Source organism: Pezoporus flaviventris, unplaced genomic scaffold, assembly GCF_033815535.1.
Source record: "Pezoporus flaviventris isolate CSIRO_AGI_PZ_B2104156 unplaced genomic scaffold, CSIRO_AGI_Pfla_v1 ptg000001l, whole genome shotgun sequence".
In the NCBI taxonomy this organism is placed as follows: Eukaryota; Metazoa; Chordata; class Aves; order Psittaciformes; family Psittacidae; genus Pezoporus; species Pezoporus flaviventris.
Genome location: NW_026892549.1, coordinates 21,873,542 through 21,893,530, shown reverse-complemented (window position 1 = coordinate 21,893,530; position 19,989 = coordinate 21,873,542). Strand labels below are relative to the sequence as shown.

General features: G+C 47.0%; 1 protein-coding gene across 13 annotated transcripts in view; it reads right to left on the bottom strand.

The window, feature by feature from the left end:
- The window catches only part of CDH23 (cadherin related 23), a 207,946-nt gene that overhangs the window by 90,062 nt on the left and 97,895 nt on the right, over window positions 1-19,989 (bottom strand). For all 13 annotated transcript variants that reach the window (XR_009742445.1, XR_009742447.1, XR_009742446.1 and 10 more), the window contains exons 9-11: window positions 14,542-14,620; window positions 2,444-2,556; window positions 250-438 (exon numbers count right to left, since the gene is read on the bottom strand). Coding sequence is in view for 10 of the 13 variants with exons in the window: in XM_061447947.1 (XP_061303931.1) it covers window positions 250-438; window positions 2,444-2,556; window positions 14,542-14,620 (381 nt within the window). In the remaining 3 variants the exon portion in view is untranslated. The remainder of the gene's footprint in view (window positions 1-249; window positions 439-2,443; window positions 2,557-14,541; window positions 14,621-19,989) is intronic.

Below are 19,989 nucleotides of genomic sequence, written 5' to 3'. Positions count from 1 at the left end.
CGTGCAATCCTGACTGCATTAAAGCACATACCACGCCTGCTCTCTGGGAAGGGCATCTATCTGCACTCAGTGTACTGAGCAAGCAGACCAATGGCAGCAGTAAGAGCTGAAAAAAATGGTTATCAGGACATAACCATGCACCTCATCACAAGTTCATTAGTGGCTTATCCTTTACTGCACCCCCAAACCCCACATGAGTGCTACCCTACAAAGAACGGACAGAAGTGCCCACAGCAGTGGATACCTCACCTCATCTTTATCCTGCACCTGGATGAAGAGGGGAAGGGCAAAGCCCACCTGGGCCAGCTCTGGGATGGCCACACTGTACTCCGAGCTGTTGAACTCAGGTGCATTGTCATTGATGTCGATGACTAGGATGTTGAAGGTGGTGGTGACAGTGGCGTTGGAGGGTGTGCGGTCATCATTCAGCTCTGTCCCCTGCAAGGAGAGAAAACAACAGAGCAGCCTTTATTTTTCAAAGAATAAATGTAATAGGAAGTGTGCACGCTGTGATTAGAGACTCTTGCAGCTTTTGCTTCCTCCCCTTTGCCAAGGAAGTATGCTTAGTTGGTTGAGCCATTGCCCCTTAACCTTAAGCAGCTTTCCACAGTGCTGACCCATTAACACATAGATGTTGACGCAGCTCTTCCATCACCCATGTTTCAGACCCATAGTACTGTTGCAAACCTTCCGAGGGGTTTAACGTTTCCCTTAAGATGGCTGTGGGCAAGTTCTCACTTTCCTCCACCATGCAACAGGTTGTCGGGACTCAGAGTCACGCTAGGGGATGAGCAGGCAATTCTCCTGCCCCAAGCATTTGAACAACAACAAAAAAGTTGCCTTTTGAGATGTTTGGGTCAGTCCTCAAAGTAAGGGAAGCCACGATGGAGAAAAGAGTACTCCTATTTTCTCCTCTGCAATCTCCTGGGGTGGAACCAGGAGCAGGGAACTAATCCACCATAGTACTACTGAAGGGAGAGAAAACTAGGGCAACAGAAGAAAACAAGATTTAGACCTTAAAATAGGTTTGGCAACATGTGTCTAAATACAGAGCTGAATCATGACTCCAAATCACACCTCTGTCTTAAGAAAGACTTTAATTTCGCTTTCCCAAAAGGAAAGAGTGCAGATTTTGTTGCCAGAGAAGCAAGACTTGTGAATCAGCCTTTTCAAGCAGAGTCCCTCCTCTTGTCCTTTGGATAATCTTGCTTTGCTGTGGGCACAGAAAAGCAGCGCTAACACGACCCACATGGCTCATTGCTATTCACTGCTTCTGCACACAACAGCAGAACAGGCTGATCCGAACAAGGAGCAATCCAGCTGTATTTTCCCTGCGTGCTCCAGGACAAGAGCAGCAGAGAACATTTTGGGTCCTGGGGGTGCAGGACGCAGAGAGTTGGCGTTTGCAGGAAGATGCAAAGTTTGTGGGGAGAGGAAATAAAAATCCATCGGATCAACAGAATATAGCTGGAACTCCATTATCATGCAGGCAGGAAAACAGGCAATTTTTCAGATTCACGAATCTTTCTAAAATTAAGCTGATATTTTGTCCTTGTTAAAACCAGACGACCCTCCCTCTTTCCATTTCTATTGTACTGATACTATAAAAGCCCAAACCAAGACATACCAGGGATGGGTGCATAAAGACATGCATAAAGCCCCACAGTATGACCTATGTCTGGGACCTAGAGGGGTAACTTCTTGTCCCTTTGCACCCCTGACAAAGCATTGTACTTGCCAAAATGAGAATGTGACTCGATGGCTCCTGCCCTCCCAATCAATGACCCTTCCTACAATGCTGATTTTTCCCCACACCAGCTCAGAAGAATCTATACTGCTAAATGTGTTACTAACCATCTGCCCAGCTTGGTAATGATTTTAAGTGCAGGGCTGTGAGCAGGGAGCTGCTCTCAGGTGGGGCTGGTAGGGCTGGAAGAGCATTGCTCCAGAGCCTTTTCTTGAGGCAGCTTTCAGCATCACTACCTTGCCATGCCATTCTGTGCTGGGCAGTTGCAGATGATGCCTTGTTATACCTCTGCCCGTTGACTTGACAAAATATAACTGTTTTTCCATGGGTCTGGGGAGGAATGGTAGGCATAATCCAGGTACCTGAATGTAGGCGTCTCATACTATTTGCAATCCCAAGGCACCTGCCTGCTGCCAGCAGATACAATCACAGGCAAATCTAGTTGAAGACTAGGCTGGGCACCAAAAATTACCTTATTCATTCATATAGAGGCAGCCACATTTTGGGCCACCATACAGGGGAGCTGTGTTAAACATCTTGCTTGGCTTGGCCAGGGAATAGCGTATCATGGTTCTAGATGCCCACAGGAGCAACATGTCCCAGTTTTGTACCTCCACCTCAAAGGAGTTGTCTCCAGGCAGGATGACCTCCCCATCCTGCTCTGCCAGTCTGCCTCCCAGATGATGGAGGTCTCACCTTCACTGTGAGGATGAATCCAGCACTATAGAAGGGGTTTTCCCGGTCCAGCAGCCCATTCAGGGTTAAGGCCCCGCTGATGTAGTCCAGTGCAAAGATGCTGTTGGTGTTACCTGAAGAAAGTAACAGGCAGTGTGAGCAGAAGCGGCTGGTACAGCTGATGCTAAATGGTGGTGTGGGTAACACAGAGAGGGAAATGAGAGGACACAAGCTTCTTCCCCTGACAGTCTCTGTGCATGACTAGACCTGGTTCTTGAGAGGTTCTACAGAGGAGATCTGTTGCCAGACCAGGAGCTCCAAGCTGGACACAGGCTGGTCTCTGCAAATCCTGCACATTAACTCAATGTGCTTTAAACTGTCATGGTTGTAATGGTCCTCTCCTCCTCTCACCTGCCCCAGCTCAGGGCTCAAAACAGTGCTTTCCCTCCAACAGCCAGTAATGTTGTGAATGCTGCAGACAGATGAAGAATTTCAAGAGGATTTGGTTATTAAAATATGCAACAGCGCAGCCAAAAACAGGGCCAAATCCAGGTACTCGTCTCTGAACAACTGCCTGCATTCTCAGGGCACCATGTCCCTGAGGTGGGCATGGCCTCTTTCTTAAAACACAAGAGTCAGGGGACATCAGTCAGATTAATCAGAGAAAGGTGCAGACAGACTAAGCTCAAAAGTATCAGCATCACATAACGAGCAGTATTTTAACTGTGGGGCCTCTTGCCAGAGGATAGTGAAGATGATGGAAGTCCACACGTATTCAAGGAGAGACTGGGGAGCTGATGAAAGGAAAAAAAAAACATCTATCAAAGAACAGAAAAGCCACAAGCAGCTCAGGAATTTTCTTAGATGGACATATTTGAGCCAGGGAGGATATCAGAGTTCTTGCCCTGCTTTTATACTCTTGACAGATGTGTTGACCCCATGCAGTTGCCTTGTTTCCCTCTGCCTGAGCCAAATTTGGCCACTAAGCTGGTCCTCACATGAAAGCAACCGGACAAGGTGCCATGGAGGTCTGTGCTGCACCCTATCCTCAGCTTGACTCCTACTCTGGAATTAGGCACCCAGAGAGGATTAAGACAACACTTGAGTCTCACAGCCAGCAGATACTAAAATGACAAACATCCCGCACTGGGAATGTTACTGTGTCAGTCCTGGGTGCTCTCTCTGTCAGCCAGACAAAAGAAAGCAGCTGGTGTGTGGAGCCTGGGATACCTGATGCCGTGCCAGGCCCGACACAATACCAGAGGAGGCTGTTGGCTGTTGAAATAGTGATGACCAAGGAGGTTATATACAGGCATATGGTCACCCACACCACTCCCTTCATCATCTCTAGGTATGCAGAAACCCCTGATCCAGCCCCAAATGGGAACAAGGAAACCCTGCAGGTACGCTATATTCATCCCAGTCAAAACTAAAAACCCCATCTTCTCAATATATCTCAGCATGAAGGAAACACACATTTGTCATTTCCCTGGAAGGGAGCTTTGAGATATCTGCTGTTGCAGAAAGTTGCTTCCATCAGTCGGCATCCACCTCACTCCCTTACAATCCCCTGTTTAACCACAGCTGCACCTTTTACAGGATGGCCAAAGCCTCCATGTCCAGCTCTCCCTCCCTCCCAGCCCCAGGAGCCACCCTGGCCTTTATGAGTGGCTGGCTGCAAGCATCTTCTCTCTCTCACAGATCCTTAAGTGCCAGAACACCTTTCTCCCCCGTTACCAAGCTTTTACATCTTCCTCTCATGCTGAATGCCTCCCATTTCTGTCCTTGGTCTTCTCTCCCATCTGAAATGGCCCCTTGACTGCTAGCCAGCTTAATGAACTGATGTGCAGCTACTTAAAACATCCGCAGCAGCTTTGCTTTTTTTTTCATCTAACTTTCTCTGCCATACATGAAGATCTCTAGTCTCCTCCCTTGGACAAGTCTCCTCTTTTCATCTTGACTTCGCACCTTTGCTCTGTAATTTACATCTCTTTAGGAGACTTCTGATACTAGCTTTGGAGGACGCGCCACAAGATGCACTGAATTGTGCTGCAAGGCATTTAAATGCTCCACGTTGCCATGTTGCCATGATAAAGTTTATGCATCAGGGCAATCTTGGTACACTCCCCTAATACAAAGTGCAATGCTAACAAGAATCTGTAAATGCAGAGACCAATGTGTTTTAGTGGAAATAGGTCAACAGGGCAGAAATATGACAAAAAGGACTAAACACAGCACTGAGGAATGGCATGCTGCCTCCTAACACCTCCAGTCACTGTGTCCTAAGAATGGTTATGCATTTCATATTTGACCATAGTCATTTTTTGAAGGATGGAGAATAAATCAGGGACACAAATACCCTCCCAGGCTACACATCAGAGCCTTTTCTCTAGCTCAGCCTCCCCAGCACAACAGAGACAGCAGATACACATCAGATACCCTCCGGGGTGCCTTTCTGCTGGCAGAGAATTGCCAGCTTTGCAAATTAGCCTCAAAAGGAAAAAAGGTGTCTCCAAACTTGTCCCTCAGAAGCCTTTCCTCATTTCCTCTACAATGCTTCTTCAACCACCACTTCATTATTCCTCTGACCAGTGATCCCTTCTGAAGTACTTGCACTGCCGAACAATGCACATTCCATGGAGACTCTTTCTTTGCAAAAATCTCTCTAATCTTCACATGTCTTCAATTTCCTCAGAGCAAGGGAAAAAAAAAAGGTGGGTGAAAAATCACCAATTTTGTCTTTCTCTCCCCCTGGACTTTTACTCTTCCTCTGTACAATTTCTCCTCCCTCCCTGGTTCTCCCATTATCTCTCCATCATCTTCCCGACCCAGGAAAAAGCCAAGCTTGGGTTAAGCACAGCTTAATCTGCAGCTGCTGGTGCAGACAGCCACACTGGCTGATGGCTTTCAACCATCTCTCCCAGTGCTTGCTCCATCCTGCTCCCAGTTGCACTGGTTGCGAGTTCTCAGCTGGCCACCCATAGCCATCTGTGGCTGCAGGTGGGTACTGTGAGCTGAGCCAGCTTCTCATCACGCTATCCCAGTGCTCCAGCCAATAGCTTTTGTGGCCCATGGCCAGCACTGCCTGCTGGGCATATCAACAGAGCAAGCCTTGTTTTGCTCATCACTGGTTTTGAAGCAATACCACAATGCACAGATGCATGATGGATAACACAGAGGGGATGGAGCACCTCTGCACCAGTTGAGATCCCCAGATAATCCTGTTTCTCAGAAGATGCAGAACAACACAAACCTTTCCAAGTTTGCACTCTGCAAACTGTTTTAATGACACAGACAGAAACTATCATAGAGCTACACTTGACAGAGAAGCCAAGTGGCCTTCAAGAAGGTACCCCATCTCCCCACCCCTTGCATGCTCTCTCACAAGCAGGGCTCATGCTGTGGTACACACAGCCTTCTGCTCCATATCAGGCAGGCCATAAAACAATCACTCACTTGGCTCAGGTGTTACCAGCTGCTGCATGTTTCCCTGCTTGAGCAATCTCTTGCCTAGCTTGAAGTCTGGTCTGACCCACCAAAGCATTCCTAAATGGAAACTAAGGACTTCATTTCCATGCCCCTGTTTGAGAAGGGAGCCCATGCTCTGGTTTCTGCTAAACAGAGGCTTACCTATCCTCCACCTTCTTCTCCATCCAGACAAGGATGTGGCATGTTCACAGAGAACCTGGTAATCCAGGTCCATTGGATGGAGCAGGCAAAGCTAAGGAATAAATGGGTCTTTCATCAAGCGAAGAAGAAGTTCTGCTTTCAAGTGCTGGGAAAACAAAGATGGCCTTAAGAAAAGCAGGGTGGGGAGCAGAAAATGAAAGTGAGGCTGCCTAGGAGGTACCATCCACCAGAAAGGAACACCCTGTAGGAAGGCAGGGTCTAATTCTACCTCTCTGCTACCACTGCAAACCTGCAGAGCCGAACACAGCACAAGGAGGGAGCAGGAGAGAGACCCAGGTTAGGAATCAGAGATAGGGTAAAAATTAAATGATGGGAAGGGAAAAGCCGAGCAGGAAAAGGGAGCAAAGACAGAAGAAAAACAAAGCGGATAATGTTTTTTAATACTCAAAAAGACAGAGGAACGGTGAGAACAAAAAAGCTTTAGGACAGCAATGTGAATACATTTCTGGCAGACTTGTTGCTTTCACCTGGCAAGGAACAGGCTTGCTCAGAACATACAAGCCCAGCTTCTTGTTATGACACAGGTAGAAGGAGAACTTTCCCATTCCTCTGTCCATGCATGCATACAGGGACAGCAGCAGCTGCTACATACACCACATTTGGCCAGGAGACCAGGAAGGCAGGGATCAATGCGGCGCTGGGTTAAGGGCAATGGGATGAATCACAGTAGCCCATTCTGAGCGTTTTTCCAGGCTCATTGTGGAATGGGTGGTGGCATAGGCATTGTTTTGGAGAAACATGGCTATAACGAGGGGTTTTATAGATGGGGGCCATAATGTTTAATTGCCCTCGGCCAACGCTCTCACAGCTTAAAAAGGCCATTAAAAATACTGGCTCAAACCCAGGGAGGAAAAAAAAAAAAAGAAAAAAGAAAAAAGACATTGATGTCTCTCCTCCTTCCTCCCACCCCTTTGGCCTTTGAGCATCATTCAGATCCTTAGGAGGGAGAAATGCAGCTATTGCCCAGCTGTAGCCAAGAGCTACCTGTCAGCCAAGGGAAGCCAATTCCCCCACGCAGGAGAATTTTCCCACACATCTCTGCATGAAGAGCTGTTTGTATTAGGGAGCTGCATCCTCAAAAGGCACGGGGCTTGCTAAGCTGCTGAACTTGGAGCGGGTGACTTTCATGAGATGTGAAAGGGGAACCCATCACACACCTTGTGCTGGATAATTTATTAATCAAAATGTGCTCTGTCAGGGCTCTTCGGCACTGAAATAGATGCTGTTGGATGTGGTTCATAGAGTCAGCAACAGACACAGTTATTACCGTATAAATAGTCCATCAGCTGCCATGACCACCTCGCTGCTCTTCACCTTGAGTTTTTGCCCCTGCATAATATGCAGGGAAGCATGCCAGGGCAGATACATTGCCCCACGCTTAAATTCAAAGGGAAAAAATGATTCCCAAAGGAAAAGGGGTTACAACCTGAGCTTTGTTTCTTCGCTCTGCGTGAAATCAAGATGCTTTACAAAACTGTATCTGTTTCTCCTGCTCTGGACTTTGGTTTGCTCTTCTTACCAGAAGATGCAGCTTTCTCTGGGACAACTGCAGGCACTCCTCCGCACATGCCTGCTCTGCAACCAGGCATTTTTAGTATCTTCCCCAAAAGATTTAATTGCCCATTCTAGCCTAACTAGCAGAATTTTTGATCTTGCAGAGCCACAGAAGAAGCTCAGATTACATCCTCACACAGTTCCCTTTTTTAGAACCAAACATACAGTGAGAGAAAATAAAGGGAAAGTTTTACCTCGCAAGGTGCAATCCGCCTCCTGAAGCCCTCAGGAGCTGTGGCTGGATACCAGAAAGAACAGAGCCTGAAGAGTTTAAAGGTTCCTGCTCTGAGCGTAATTAATGACACAAAAAGATGCGGAGTCTTGGACCACAACCACCATTCCCCCACATCATCTAAAATGTGCTTGGTGGCTCAAAGGGAAGGCAAATCGCCAGCTCTGCCTGGCTTGGCCTTCTTCCTCACAGCCTTTCCTCTTTCCACGAATCTAACCCTAAAACCTGCTACGGGAGAGCAGCCAACAGCTGGATGGTGAGTCAAGAGGGAAAACCACCATAAATATTTATTTCACTCATTTCTGTAAACACAACACTTTAACCCTCCACCTGAGCTCACAGAGGATTTTTAGCCTAATAAACAGGGCACAGAAGGCAGCATGCATTCCCAGAGAGAGCTGGCTGGTCTGGGCTGCCAGGCGTCACCACCTCGGAGCAGCAGTTGCAGAACACTCTCTCAGCCTGCAGTCAAAGGATGCATGCACATAAAATGGCACTTCCTTAATGGCTATTATGCCTGAGCTAGACTGAGACCCACAAATCACATCTCCTACCTCTTCCACAGCAGTAGGCAGACTCATCAGGAGACTATGAAAGGAGTACCCTGTAATAAGCCCAGTAACAAGTCTGAATCAGCTTTTATCATAAATCCCATATCTCCAGGCTCAACACCTTTCAGAAAATCTTCCATTGAAAACCATCTCTGAACTGATTGCTTTCCCTAGCCCAAACAGGAACAGAGACAGCACAGGTTCATTCTTCTCCAGAGATTGCCAACAGCTTGCATACACATTAAATCCCAGGAAGTTAAATAGGAAGTGGAAATTAAACAAAAAATATGCTTTTGTTTCATATTTACACATAAAAGGGAATGTATAGTTTTAATTACTGAAGGCCATTTGCTAGGAGACCACCTGCCATGCAAACCATTACCACAACTGTATCTCTTTTCAGTGATTTCTGGATTGCCAGGGAGCCAAAGCAAGATGCCAATGTGACGACAAAGCATCATTAGCAGTGGGGAGGAAGGAATTGAGCCAAGAAAAGAGGGGCTGCGGCTGCAGCCACCATCTCCTCTTTGTGCTGTCTCATCCTCATGCATTGGCAGGGTGGGGAAAACAGCCTTTGATGAATAACTTGACGTGAGGCACTTTTCCACCCATCAGCGTGTCCTCCTACAGAAATGTTCTGCTATGATGACTGCCTTTAAATCATGCTGGAAGGCCCTCCCAGCAGGTGTAATTTATGAGGACTTTAACACCCTAGTAGTTCACCAAGCGATCAAACTGTGGGAAGAAAGACAGCATGTTGTAGGCCAACCGCCAATGGGAATATTAAAACTATCAGGTCCTTTTTCCAACATTCCTCCCTGATGTCCGGTTTAAGGGACTCGAGGAAGTGGTTCACTTTGCCATGCCTTTATTAAGTTGGATCAAAATACTAAAAGGAGTGACAGCAGCTGAAGGCTAGGAGACCTCTTTGGCCATTTAACCTTACCTCAAAGGAAGGCAACTCCAGATCTGTTAAAGACTAGGTGAAACATGTTTTGAGAGCTACTGCACTGATTTTTACATTACGCACACACGTATATGACATTTTATTCCTTAGCAGAAAAATCGGAAGAAAGATGGAGAGCAATTCATTTCAGACATGCTTTCCACTTGCTTTTGTAACTCGCACTGCTATTACATTGATCAAATAATGATTTTTAATTCATGCTTCCCTTGGGATGCACCAGCTTTAGGAAGAAAATGCTTTGCCAGAAACTGTATCAGTCTCCTAAAACAATCAACTTGGGGAAGCAAAAAAGTGCCCTAAGGATTTTTTGAAGAGCCCTAAGCACCAGCTCACTGACTGAGAGCCCTGCACTCACTCCCCTCTCTCCTGCAAGACTTTCCAAGCCACAGGAAGGACATACGGATTGCCCTTATGCAATCTCCCATTGCCCATCCATCACTGCACCTGAAATGTGCCAGGCAGGCAGAGACTGACATTGGAGCCCCGGGACCCTTTCCCTTGGTTTAATCCTTCAGTGCCTGCCCGAACAGCACAGGTCACCTTCATGCCAGGACATATGAAGTGTTCTGGCTGTCCTGGAAATAAATGAAACCCAAAGTTTACTGCTAGTGAGCAAAGCACAGGACTATAGTCATACAATACGTTTTCCTAACAAAAGCTAGTGGGTCAAAATCTCCTCCTGCCTATTAATTAAATTGTCATTTAATTCACAATAAAAGTCCTTCTCTTAAAGAGCCAAAGGATTCCCCTTGCCCCAGGTGATGTGCAGCAGCAGCAAACATTAAAACACACTGCTGTCTGCAGGCCTGATCCTGCCAAGAGCACTGGGGCTGTCCGATTTCCACCAGGAAAATCAATCTCTGTTAGACCAGAGAGTTCCCTTAAATGAAAAGCCTTATCTAGAACAGGTCATGTTATACAACAAGTCACTCTCTTTGCCTGGGAAATGAAAGATGATGAGCCAAAGTCCCCGGTACAGAGGCTATCTTCATAAATCTGCCAAAAAGGAACTGTGGATTACTTTGCTGGATTAATTATCTGTCCTTCAAACAGAGTCCTGACCTCAGTGGCTGAGCATCTCCAACCTGTCAAAGCAGCTGGGAAATCAGGAAGGGAGGGCTTTTGCAAGGCACTGGCCACAGGCTGCCTGCACCCTCTTTTTCACGTGGGAAAAGCAGCAGAAACACCCATTAGAGTGATGGGAGCCCCGGCACTGGCCAACCTGTCAGCACAAGGGGCTTGAATTGTAAGATCTCAATCTGGATTTCTTTTTCAAATGGCCTTTTGCAGGGCAGTGATCCCACTACTTGCAAAGTATGGGGCAAAAAAAGTACATATCTTCATGGGGCTAAAACATGGAGATTGGCAGGGAAGGGGAGAAACAACTGAATGGCTTTTGCCTATAAGATATGGAAATGATTCTCAGTGCAGGCAGGCAGACAGGAGGCAGGCTCATCTACCCTATTAGGACAACTAGCCAAAGCCGTGACACAGCTAGATCAGAGCTCCTCTGTCGTTTCAGGCTTAACAGCTTTATAAGCTGTTGGCATAAAGTTAGATCTTAAGTCTTTTTTTATGTGGTTATGGTTAATCTTTTAGTTTTATTGTTTTCCTGTCACGGGAGGACCTTGTGCTGGAGATAGCTATATAAATAAGAGCTGCAGTAGTATATCCCGAGGCACAGCTACCTGGGGGATGGAGCTGAAAAGGACACCAGCAATTCCAAATTAATTTTTATATCCTGCCTCCAAATCATACCAATGCTTTAGATATTGATACCAAAGGAATGATAAACAGCCATGTCACTTTTCAGCCCTCTCACTGCTGTATATTCAACACCAGTTAGTAAAATCAGACCAGGCACACGTGAACCCTGTACCTGAAGACATGGGAGAGCGTGGGGGAAGCATCACCCATTCCTGCTGTGAAATCAGAACAGCATCACTGCCACCTCCCCTTGTGGAAAGGAGCTGAAGAGTACAATTACAACCTCCACTGGCCATTTTCACTTTTGCTTACGGTTGGTTTCTAATTTAATTTGCTTCCGTATTCCCATATGTTAAGCTGTTTTTTTGCAAAATTGCCATAAAAATTTACCAGCTCAGGCACAAAATCTGCTTGCTGACCTTTACCATTGTGATTGAGGATAATGACAAATTAATTAGGCTTTACCTGCCTGCCAAAAAAATCACTTGCCTTGAGTGAGCAGGATTTTGGAGGCATGCTAGCTGCTGGTTCCCATGTCTGCACTCTCAGGCATCAGGAAGTAACATATTCTTTAAAAAGCAAGAATCAAATCATGTAAGGTATAAGAGAGTGCCTTGAGCAAGGCAGGGAGGCACTCACACCCTATGACTTCAGGGAAAAACTTGTCTGCTCCATGACCATGTTTTCTTTAAAAGTTGCCTTCAGCCACACACCTCGACCACAGTCTGGAAGCTGAAAAGAGTTGGCCAACTCTGGTTCTGGCAACAAACACAACCCACAGTGGAAAGAAGGAATCCTGAAGCCTGGCTTCAGGGATCTTGAAAATCTCTGCCTTAAGCTGAAGTCAGGGTGAAGATGGGGAGGAGGCTGGAGGCAATAGCAGGTGTCAGCAGTTGTCCCTCAGTCCATTCATGGGTTAATCCTTCCCAGCATATCACTCTGGAAGATGCTGGTGCCAACAGAAGGAGGACTCATCCTTGGCAGTGTTCAAGGCCAGGTTAGGCAGGTTGCCTGGTCTAGTGGGAGGTGTCTCTGCCCATGGCACTGGGAGCTGGAATTAGATGATCTTAAGGTCCTTTCCAACCCTAACCATTCCATGATTCTATGACTCCTGGCCAGTTATAAAAATACTCTGCAATTCTCATGTTTGGGAAAAAAAAAAATAAATAATGCAAAGCAGTTTAATCACTCTTTGATGTGTTCTGCCTGATTCTCTGATATGAGAGCTGCCCCCCACCAGGCAGGACTTGGGGGCAGGGATTAAGCTTTTGGCATATGCAAGCAGATGTGAAGCTGTATGTATTGATCTGCCTGCCTGTCACTCTGCACACCCCATCCTCCCCAGCCAGGCTCCCAGAGCATGCCTGGCTCCCTTCCACCATCCCTCCATCCAGCCATAATGACCAGACTGATGCTACCGTGGCACTGAGCAGGGGACACTTGCAAAGGGACATGATGACTGTTTTGCAGGAAAACCTCCTGCAAAGCTAGACATGGAAATAAGAGCATGCATGAACATTCCAGGTAAAAATCCAGGGTCCAAGGTTTGTTTCCTCGATTCAGTAGAGCTGCTGAACCATACAATGAGCAGAAAGCCTGACATGACCATGAATGGATGGATGCATTTAGCAAATTAACCCCCTGTAGATTACACAGTTGTTTCTGTAGGTTTAAGCCATCAAATAAAGGCCCTCAGAAACCCAGAGCTGTTCGTATTGCATCAGTGCTGACAAGGGAAAATTAGATACCTACAGCATAACGCACACTCTGTCAGAAAAAGGGTCTGTGGCCATCAGCAGATGCCCAAAGGAGGGTGGATGAACAGGACAAGGGTGATTTCCCAGCTGCTGGCTATCTTCAGACTTTGAGCTGGGTGGAGTTTCTATAAGCTGAATCTTTAACCATCCTCAGAGTCGTTCAACAGCCTCTGCAAAATCAGAGGTTTCAGTCCAGTCTCCAGTGAGACAAAAGCAAGTCCCTGCTGCACTTTAGTCTGTTGATACATGCAATCTGGGGGAATCTTTCACTTAATTCATGCCAGGGGAACATTAGAATAAATTGCAGAAGAAATTAGAGGAATAAATAATCCTTGCATCTTCAAAGGCACACTAACCAAGGTACTTGCAGTCAGGATCAGCGGACTTGAAAATCAGGGTGAAATCACCTTGACCCTAAAGGTTGATTAAAAGAGAATTTGAAATGCCTAGGCTTTGAGGAACTGGGGAATTATTTCCACACATGTAGCTTGAAGGAACTGCCAACCAGCATCTGAAGCATGTGGCACAGCAGGGAGAGCAGGCACTACAGCCATTTCTTCCTCTGAAGGTCTCTCCAGAAAAAGCAATACCAGAAATAGGGTTACAACCCAGACCCACCAAGCTGGTCCCTTGCTCCTGGGTTAACTCAAGTAGTCTGTCTATCCCTGGGGCACAACCCCACCAAAGCAGGGTCTGAGTGCAGTCCAGTGAGCATCAAAGTCTGCCTTGGATATGGCAGAGTCCCAATGACCTCAAGGCATCTTAAATAAGGTGGGTCCAGTTCCCAAAACTTGCCTTTTCAATGCACAATTGTGTTTTATCTGGAAATACCTGCCCAGACTGCCCTGCCCATGGCTCTTTAGACGTCAGAATAGATCCACAAACTACGGACCCAAAGGAGACAAGCACTGCCCAGCAAGTGTCCTTGGGTGACCAGCTACATCACTTTCAGCAAGGTACCCACACACCCTGGGAGGAGTACCCTGAGCTTCAGAGTCACCCCAAGAAAACGGGATCAAGCCACGTTCCTGTCAGAAGGCAGAAACCCTCCAGTGCTTGAATTAAACTTAATTTTCTAGCCCTGCACCCTCGTGGCTCCAGCCCCTGCCTCCCAGCTTGTGAAGCTCTGGCAGTGCTTTGGGAGGCCAGCCCTCGAAGGGGTGGGTGCGGGAGACGGCGGCTTTGGGAAACGCTGCAGAAACTGCCAGGAGCCATTCAGCCCATAATCAGTCCCATTCTCTCCCTAAACAATAAACACTGCGCTGCCAGCAAGAGTTTTACGCCCAGCTCTTTGCAGGTCTCCTCCATGAGGCTGCGTAAAGTAGAGCTGCTTGTAGCTCACGATTAGGACAGAAAGGTTTTGCTATGAGATATTCCAAAATTTGTTAAAAATAACGTCTGCTGCTTGAGGAAAAGGGATGCCACAAATGAAGCGCTCCAACAGCGCTGGAAGCAAAGAAAGCTTTTCAGGGAGGTAAAAGCTTTCGGTTGTAGCAGTAAGCTACAGTAATTAGTGATGTTGAATCAAAAGAGCAAGCAGTACAGTCAAGAAGATACTTAGCCAAATATAATTTCCCAGGCACGGGATGTACAAAGACTTACTGCAGGGCTAGATCCTCTATCCCCGCTAGGCTCCCCACCACATTCTCTCCCCAACTTACCTGAGACAATGGTGTAGCCGATGCCCCGGGGACGGCCCTTGTCCTGGTCTATTGCTGTTATCATCCGCACGGTGGTACCCTGGGGAGGGAGAGGAGACACGCGTTACAGTCACCCCAGATGAGCACTTCTGGGGCTCCTGGGGTGCCCTCCTAAGGCCTTGCACTTCTTACCATGGGTCATGTGCTTAGGAAAAGGACAAGCATGTCTTGTCCAGACATGTCAAAGCACAAAGCATGTAATGGAAAAGTCCCATCACTTGCTTCTTGGGGCAGTTCAGGCTCACTACTCCTCACTCCTGTGCAAGCTGCAAAACTCTGCTAGCCACAGTAGGATGTAGCTGGCAATGCTGAGAGCATGACCAGGAGAACATGTCCTGTAAAAGAACCACTAAGCAGGATGAGCTTGACTTCCTAGGTTTATACCAAGGCAACTGTCTGTAGGGACTGGAGAGAGCACCACCAGACACATTCCTCATGCTGCGCATCTCCTGCCTAGAGGGAAAGGATTTGAAGCAACGTGAGTGTGGTAAGCACAGCTGTTGAGTGCTTGAGGAAGAAGAAGAAGGTGCAGCAATGGCAAAACCATGCCTCCTCATAGCATCACAACTGCACAGGCTGTGGCTGACAGGCAAAGCTTACACTCCTGCACCACAGATATTTTCACTCTTCAGGCTCTAGATAAACAATGGCAACAATTCACCCTCACCACAATCTTCAGCACAGGTCACTACACCACTTCTATCTACTGGTGGCTTCCCAGTTTCAACTGGTCCTCTTCTTCCCCTACGTTCTTCAAATGAGGCACCCAGGCAACAAGGAATGCTCTGCTGGCCATTGGCATCCAGCTGTATAACTTACTAGGCAAGCTGCAGAGAATTTAACTGAAACCTTTAAGGAGAAGGAGGATTGGACAGATGCTGAGAACAGGGATTGCCCACAGGCAGGATCTTCTGCAGCTGTCAGCTCACCCATCTCACCCTCCATTGTTCAGGACCGACCTGTTTCTTACAGCCTGAAAGGCAGGTCCACAAGCCCAGGAATCCCCCAGAAGTGAATAACATAATAGTCACCCAAAATTCTTGTTTAGTGCTTTAAATAAAAACATCATGTACTTATGTCAAATCCGTAAACTGTACTTCTCCCGCGGCACTGCAGTGAGCCCATGTGAATACAAACACATGCACATGCACATAATTAATGTAGTGTGAAAAAGATTACAACTCAGCTGTTCTCATTTCCATTGGTTTATTAACAGTGGGGAAAAAAGCTGCTTTCCCCCCCCCCCCCCAAAGGAAATGTCAACAGACGCATTTGCGTATCTAACAAAGGAGCACAGCGGAAGAGCAGTGTTGCATTTGCCCTGCAATCCATCAGTTGAAGGCCAAAGGGAAAGCTGTTGCAGAAACATCACCACTTGCCATCTTCCCTGGGTTTCACAGCCATGCCCCTGTGGGCTCGATGGAGATGCTTTACCGCTGCTGGCCATAAAGAAGGCTCCTAGGACCAGGTAGACTGCCCATGCCCTGATCTCTGAGGGCATTTCAGTGGACTCCTTAAGTAAATCCATGTTATTAACCGATAACATTAGCCATAAATCCCAGGTCACTGGCCTTTGAGCAGTACTCGGCTGGTGAGGCTCAGCAGCCACCAGAGAGTCTCTAAATCACTGACAATAACTGCGCTTTCCAAAGGAGCAAGGATAGATAAAAAGCATAAGAAAAGCAGGAAAGAAGCAGGTGGAAAAGCGGAACAAGGGACATGGAAAGGAGGCAATGCAAAGTAGAGAAAAGAAAAAAGGGCAGGCATGCAGTCCAGCATGGTGTCCCCCAGCATACTCTATTTTAAGCTGCTGTCCCCATGGGGAAGGTGTGAGCCCCCCTCTGCTCCCTGGCAAAATGAGAGCTCCTCCATGGCAGAGGCAGTGGGTGAAGGCTCTTGGTCCACCTTATAGCTCGCTCATCGCCTGTCAAAAAGTGAGGGAGCAGCGCAGAATGGTAAGTATCACCTGCTGTGCAGCGCTTTCAAAGGGAAGGCAGCTGCGGGAGAAGGCAGGGCTGCCATGATGGCTGAGGAATAGCAATCGGCCCACCACACTGCGGCCGCTTTATCTGTGGGAAAGGTCCCTCCTGTAGCAGCCAAGGGGAAGGGCTGTTGGGAGAGATAAAAGGATGAATGCAGATGTTGCAGCAGGGAAAGTTAGGGAGGGGAAGAGGAGGAATCTCATTCTGGTATCTTAGCAGCGTGTATCGTAGAGACATCCATAGGAAAGAAATTATCCAGACATCTGATCACAAGAATGAAGGCTGTTAGAGAGCACTCCAAGGTTCAACTGCAAGCCCATGATGATGGTTAACGCTCCTGGTTTTTGAGTCTAGTCTCCCCCATTCTCCTTGCAGACCTATGTGTCTCCTTCTTCACAAGCCCCTTCACCAGCCCCTCTTGGGGATGAGCCACACTTCACCAGTGATGGAGAAATACATGCCAGGGTGAAGCTGAGCTCCTTAACATTTGTGGGTGCTGTCTCCTGGAACCACAGGAAGAACAGGAACCTGGGCACCGCTTTGCATCCTCCCTGGTTTCCATCCTACCTGATACATACCTCTTTCACAAGAGTCTTCCAGTATCCACAAAACTGGTAGATCCCAGCTCCTGAGAATGAATGATCCCTCCCCAAGCATTCACACAGTGTTTATGACCTTGATCATTCTGGGGAAGAGACTGAACAATTGCCACGGGATAGGCATAATGTCTATCCACATCACTGGTGGTAATTATTGTTTTTGTATTTGATGAAGATAGCCTCATAGCATGATAGTTCAACATCGCCAACAGGAAGGAGAATTCCACTCAACATGTGTTGGACTAAGATGATGAGATGCAAAACATGATCGTACACACAGGCTATACTCATCTCTTAGTTCCTCTGATGATCATGAAGCCTTGCCCAGAGGCTTCTGTACCAGCAGAGGTAACTAAACAGATAGGAGAGACTAGAAATGAGAAAACGCCCAAACCAAAGCAAACCCTTGATCACAGTAATACCACAACAGCAAAGACTGACCTCTCAACAACCACATCTCAACAATTTCCAGTTTTTCTTCCAAAATCCTATCAGACAACAGCAATATTCATTTTACTGTCTAGGTCTTAGCACAGTAAGGGCAGAAGATGCTGTGCCCTGGCTCCCTGAGGCAGCCAAATGCACCCCTAAATTGGAGGGGACCGTCTCTAGACAAGCACATCTGGCAAGGCTTCTACTTACTCATGGACACACCATGTTGACTTCCAGTGCTAACAGCTTTGCCCAGGACTCACCCCAAATATTTGTGACACAAACCTACAGCTCTCAATCTCCAAAATATTCCTGACATTTCTTAAAACAAGCACCAACTTGCCTATGTTGGCAATGGCGGCTGCAAAGAAAGCACTCTGCTGGTGGGTATAGACTGATGCATCAGAACAGAATAACTCTCCCTCTAGGGAAGGAGGAAGAAGGTTTAGAAAAGTAATAATCTGGAAAAGCCTATGCTTAAAAAAAAAAGGCAAAGAAAATAAAGAATGGCACATTATCCAAACAAAATCTGAGGGTTTTTTGAAGAGGGGCAGTGGTAAATCAATCCTTTTTTAATAAAAGCCTGAGCTTTTAATAAAGTGTTCACACTGATGGGCTGGAAATATTATAAGAAAGAATTAACTCGGAGCTATTGAGACTCTATGGCAAAAATAGCACTGATTCTACATTATTTCTTCAATCCAAGGACTTTCTGAGGAGTAGGGGGATGGTGCTGAGGAATTAAAACTGTTTTAATGATATTTGACATGTACTATCCTATTGCAAGGGAATACAACTTCTGGCCTTGGGGTTTGCTCCTGCTCTTGCCTGCACTTGACTCTCTGTGGGATGAAGCACACTCTCATAGACCTCAGCTTGTCTCTTAGCAAGTGGATTCCTCCTCTTTCATCCCCACATTGAAGCTACCATGCGGTATGGAGCATGCCCTGGCAGCGGTCTATACACAGGGGGTCAATCAGGCCAACAGAATCTCTGCAAGAGGAAATGGCCCCTCTCCTCCAGCTGCTATTGAGTTGTCTGGAGAACATCAACAATGCTGTCCAGTCTACAAACACTGTGGGGATGCGCACCCAAAAAGACTCTAAAGATGAAAAATACAATGTCGCTAAGCTTTGCCACAGCTACAGGCAGCTTTGGTTCACTTGGGTGCCCTGGGAGAAATGTCTGAGGCACGCTGGGAAGATCGACAGCATCAAGAAAGAAGAAACAACACCTCCAAGAGCCTCTCCTCACTGCATCTTCTTCCTTTGTCCCATAAGAAATTCCTTTATTCTCAGTGTCTGAATAAGCATGTGCCCAAAATGCATATGAACCATGCTACCAGATCCCAGCCGGAGAAAAATCAGAGCTACAATGGCACTTCTCTCCCCTCTCACACCCCTCCACCCCTTTTTCTTCTTCTCTTACAGGATTAGGGACTTGAAAGGCAAAGCGCAGCCCAGCGTTGCAGCAGGAGGAGGAGGGGGGAGCGCTTCAGAAAGCTGCCACGGCAAAAAAAATCCCATTTCTCACTTCTTAATTCCAGTCAATTCCAGTCAAAGGGCTGATAGAGATCTGTTTGCGGTAATTTGCTGCAGTTTATCCACTCTTTTCACCTTCTATCGGCTCTTCACTGACGGGCTGGCTGACATGCTGTTACTCGAGTGAGGAAATTAAAATTTGATGCAATAATCCCAAATAAGAAGGATTTTATTAGGTAATGTATACACTTTAGATGAGGTATTCTTGCCTGATATATTGATAGAGGAACACAGACATGCTGTGCACCACAGATAAAAAGAAAGGCAAGAGAGACGGAGAGCGGGCATGTAGAGCAGCAGCAAGTCTCTGCTTTGTAGATTTAGGGCTGGGATGAGATCTCTCGAGCACATTTTGGCCTGCTGAGCCTGATGGCAGGGCAAACATCACCCACAAATGCACTGCAGCCTGTCTGCTTGACCTGGAAGCTTGCTTTTGAACAGAAGTTGACCAAGCCCAGACTCCTCATCCAAATTTGCTGTTATCTTTTCAGTAATCAAGCCATTCAGCAGGGTGACAGTTGCTACTCTGCATGTGCAACTGGTTCCCTCAGGTAGTAGGGGAGAGCTGATGAGAAGACTTCCCATGGAGAGATGATAATGCACATGTTAAACCCCAGGTTTGCAAACCACGTCCTTGTTTCAGTAGTGATTTCTCCTGGGAAAGATGGGACTTCGGGCCCAAACCAGAGACCAGTATCACTCAGAGTAGTGCCCGCATTCAGCAGTTTTCCTCTTCACCATGTCTGCGATGGCACCTATCCATCTTGGATACCTCAGTGCCTTTGGGGATGTTACACAGGCCCAAGAGAAATGAAAATCCCTAAACCCTTCAGAAAACTTCCGACAGTTTCGTGA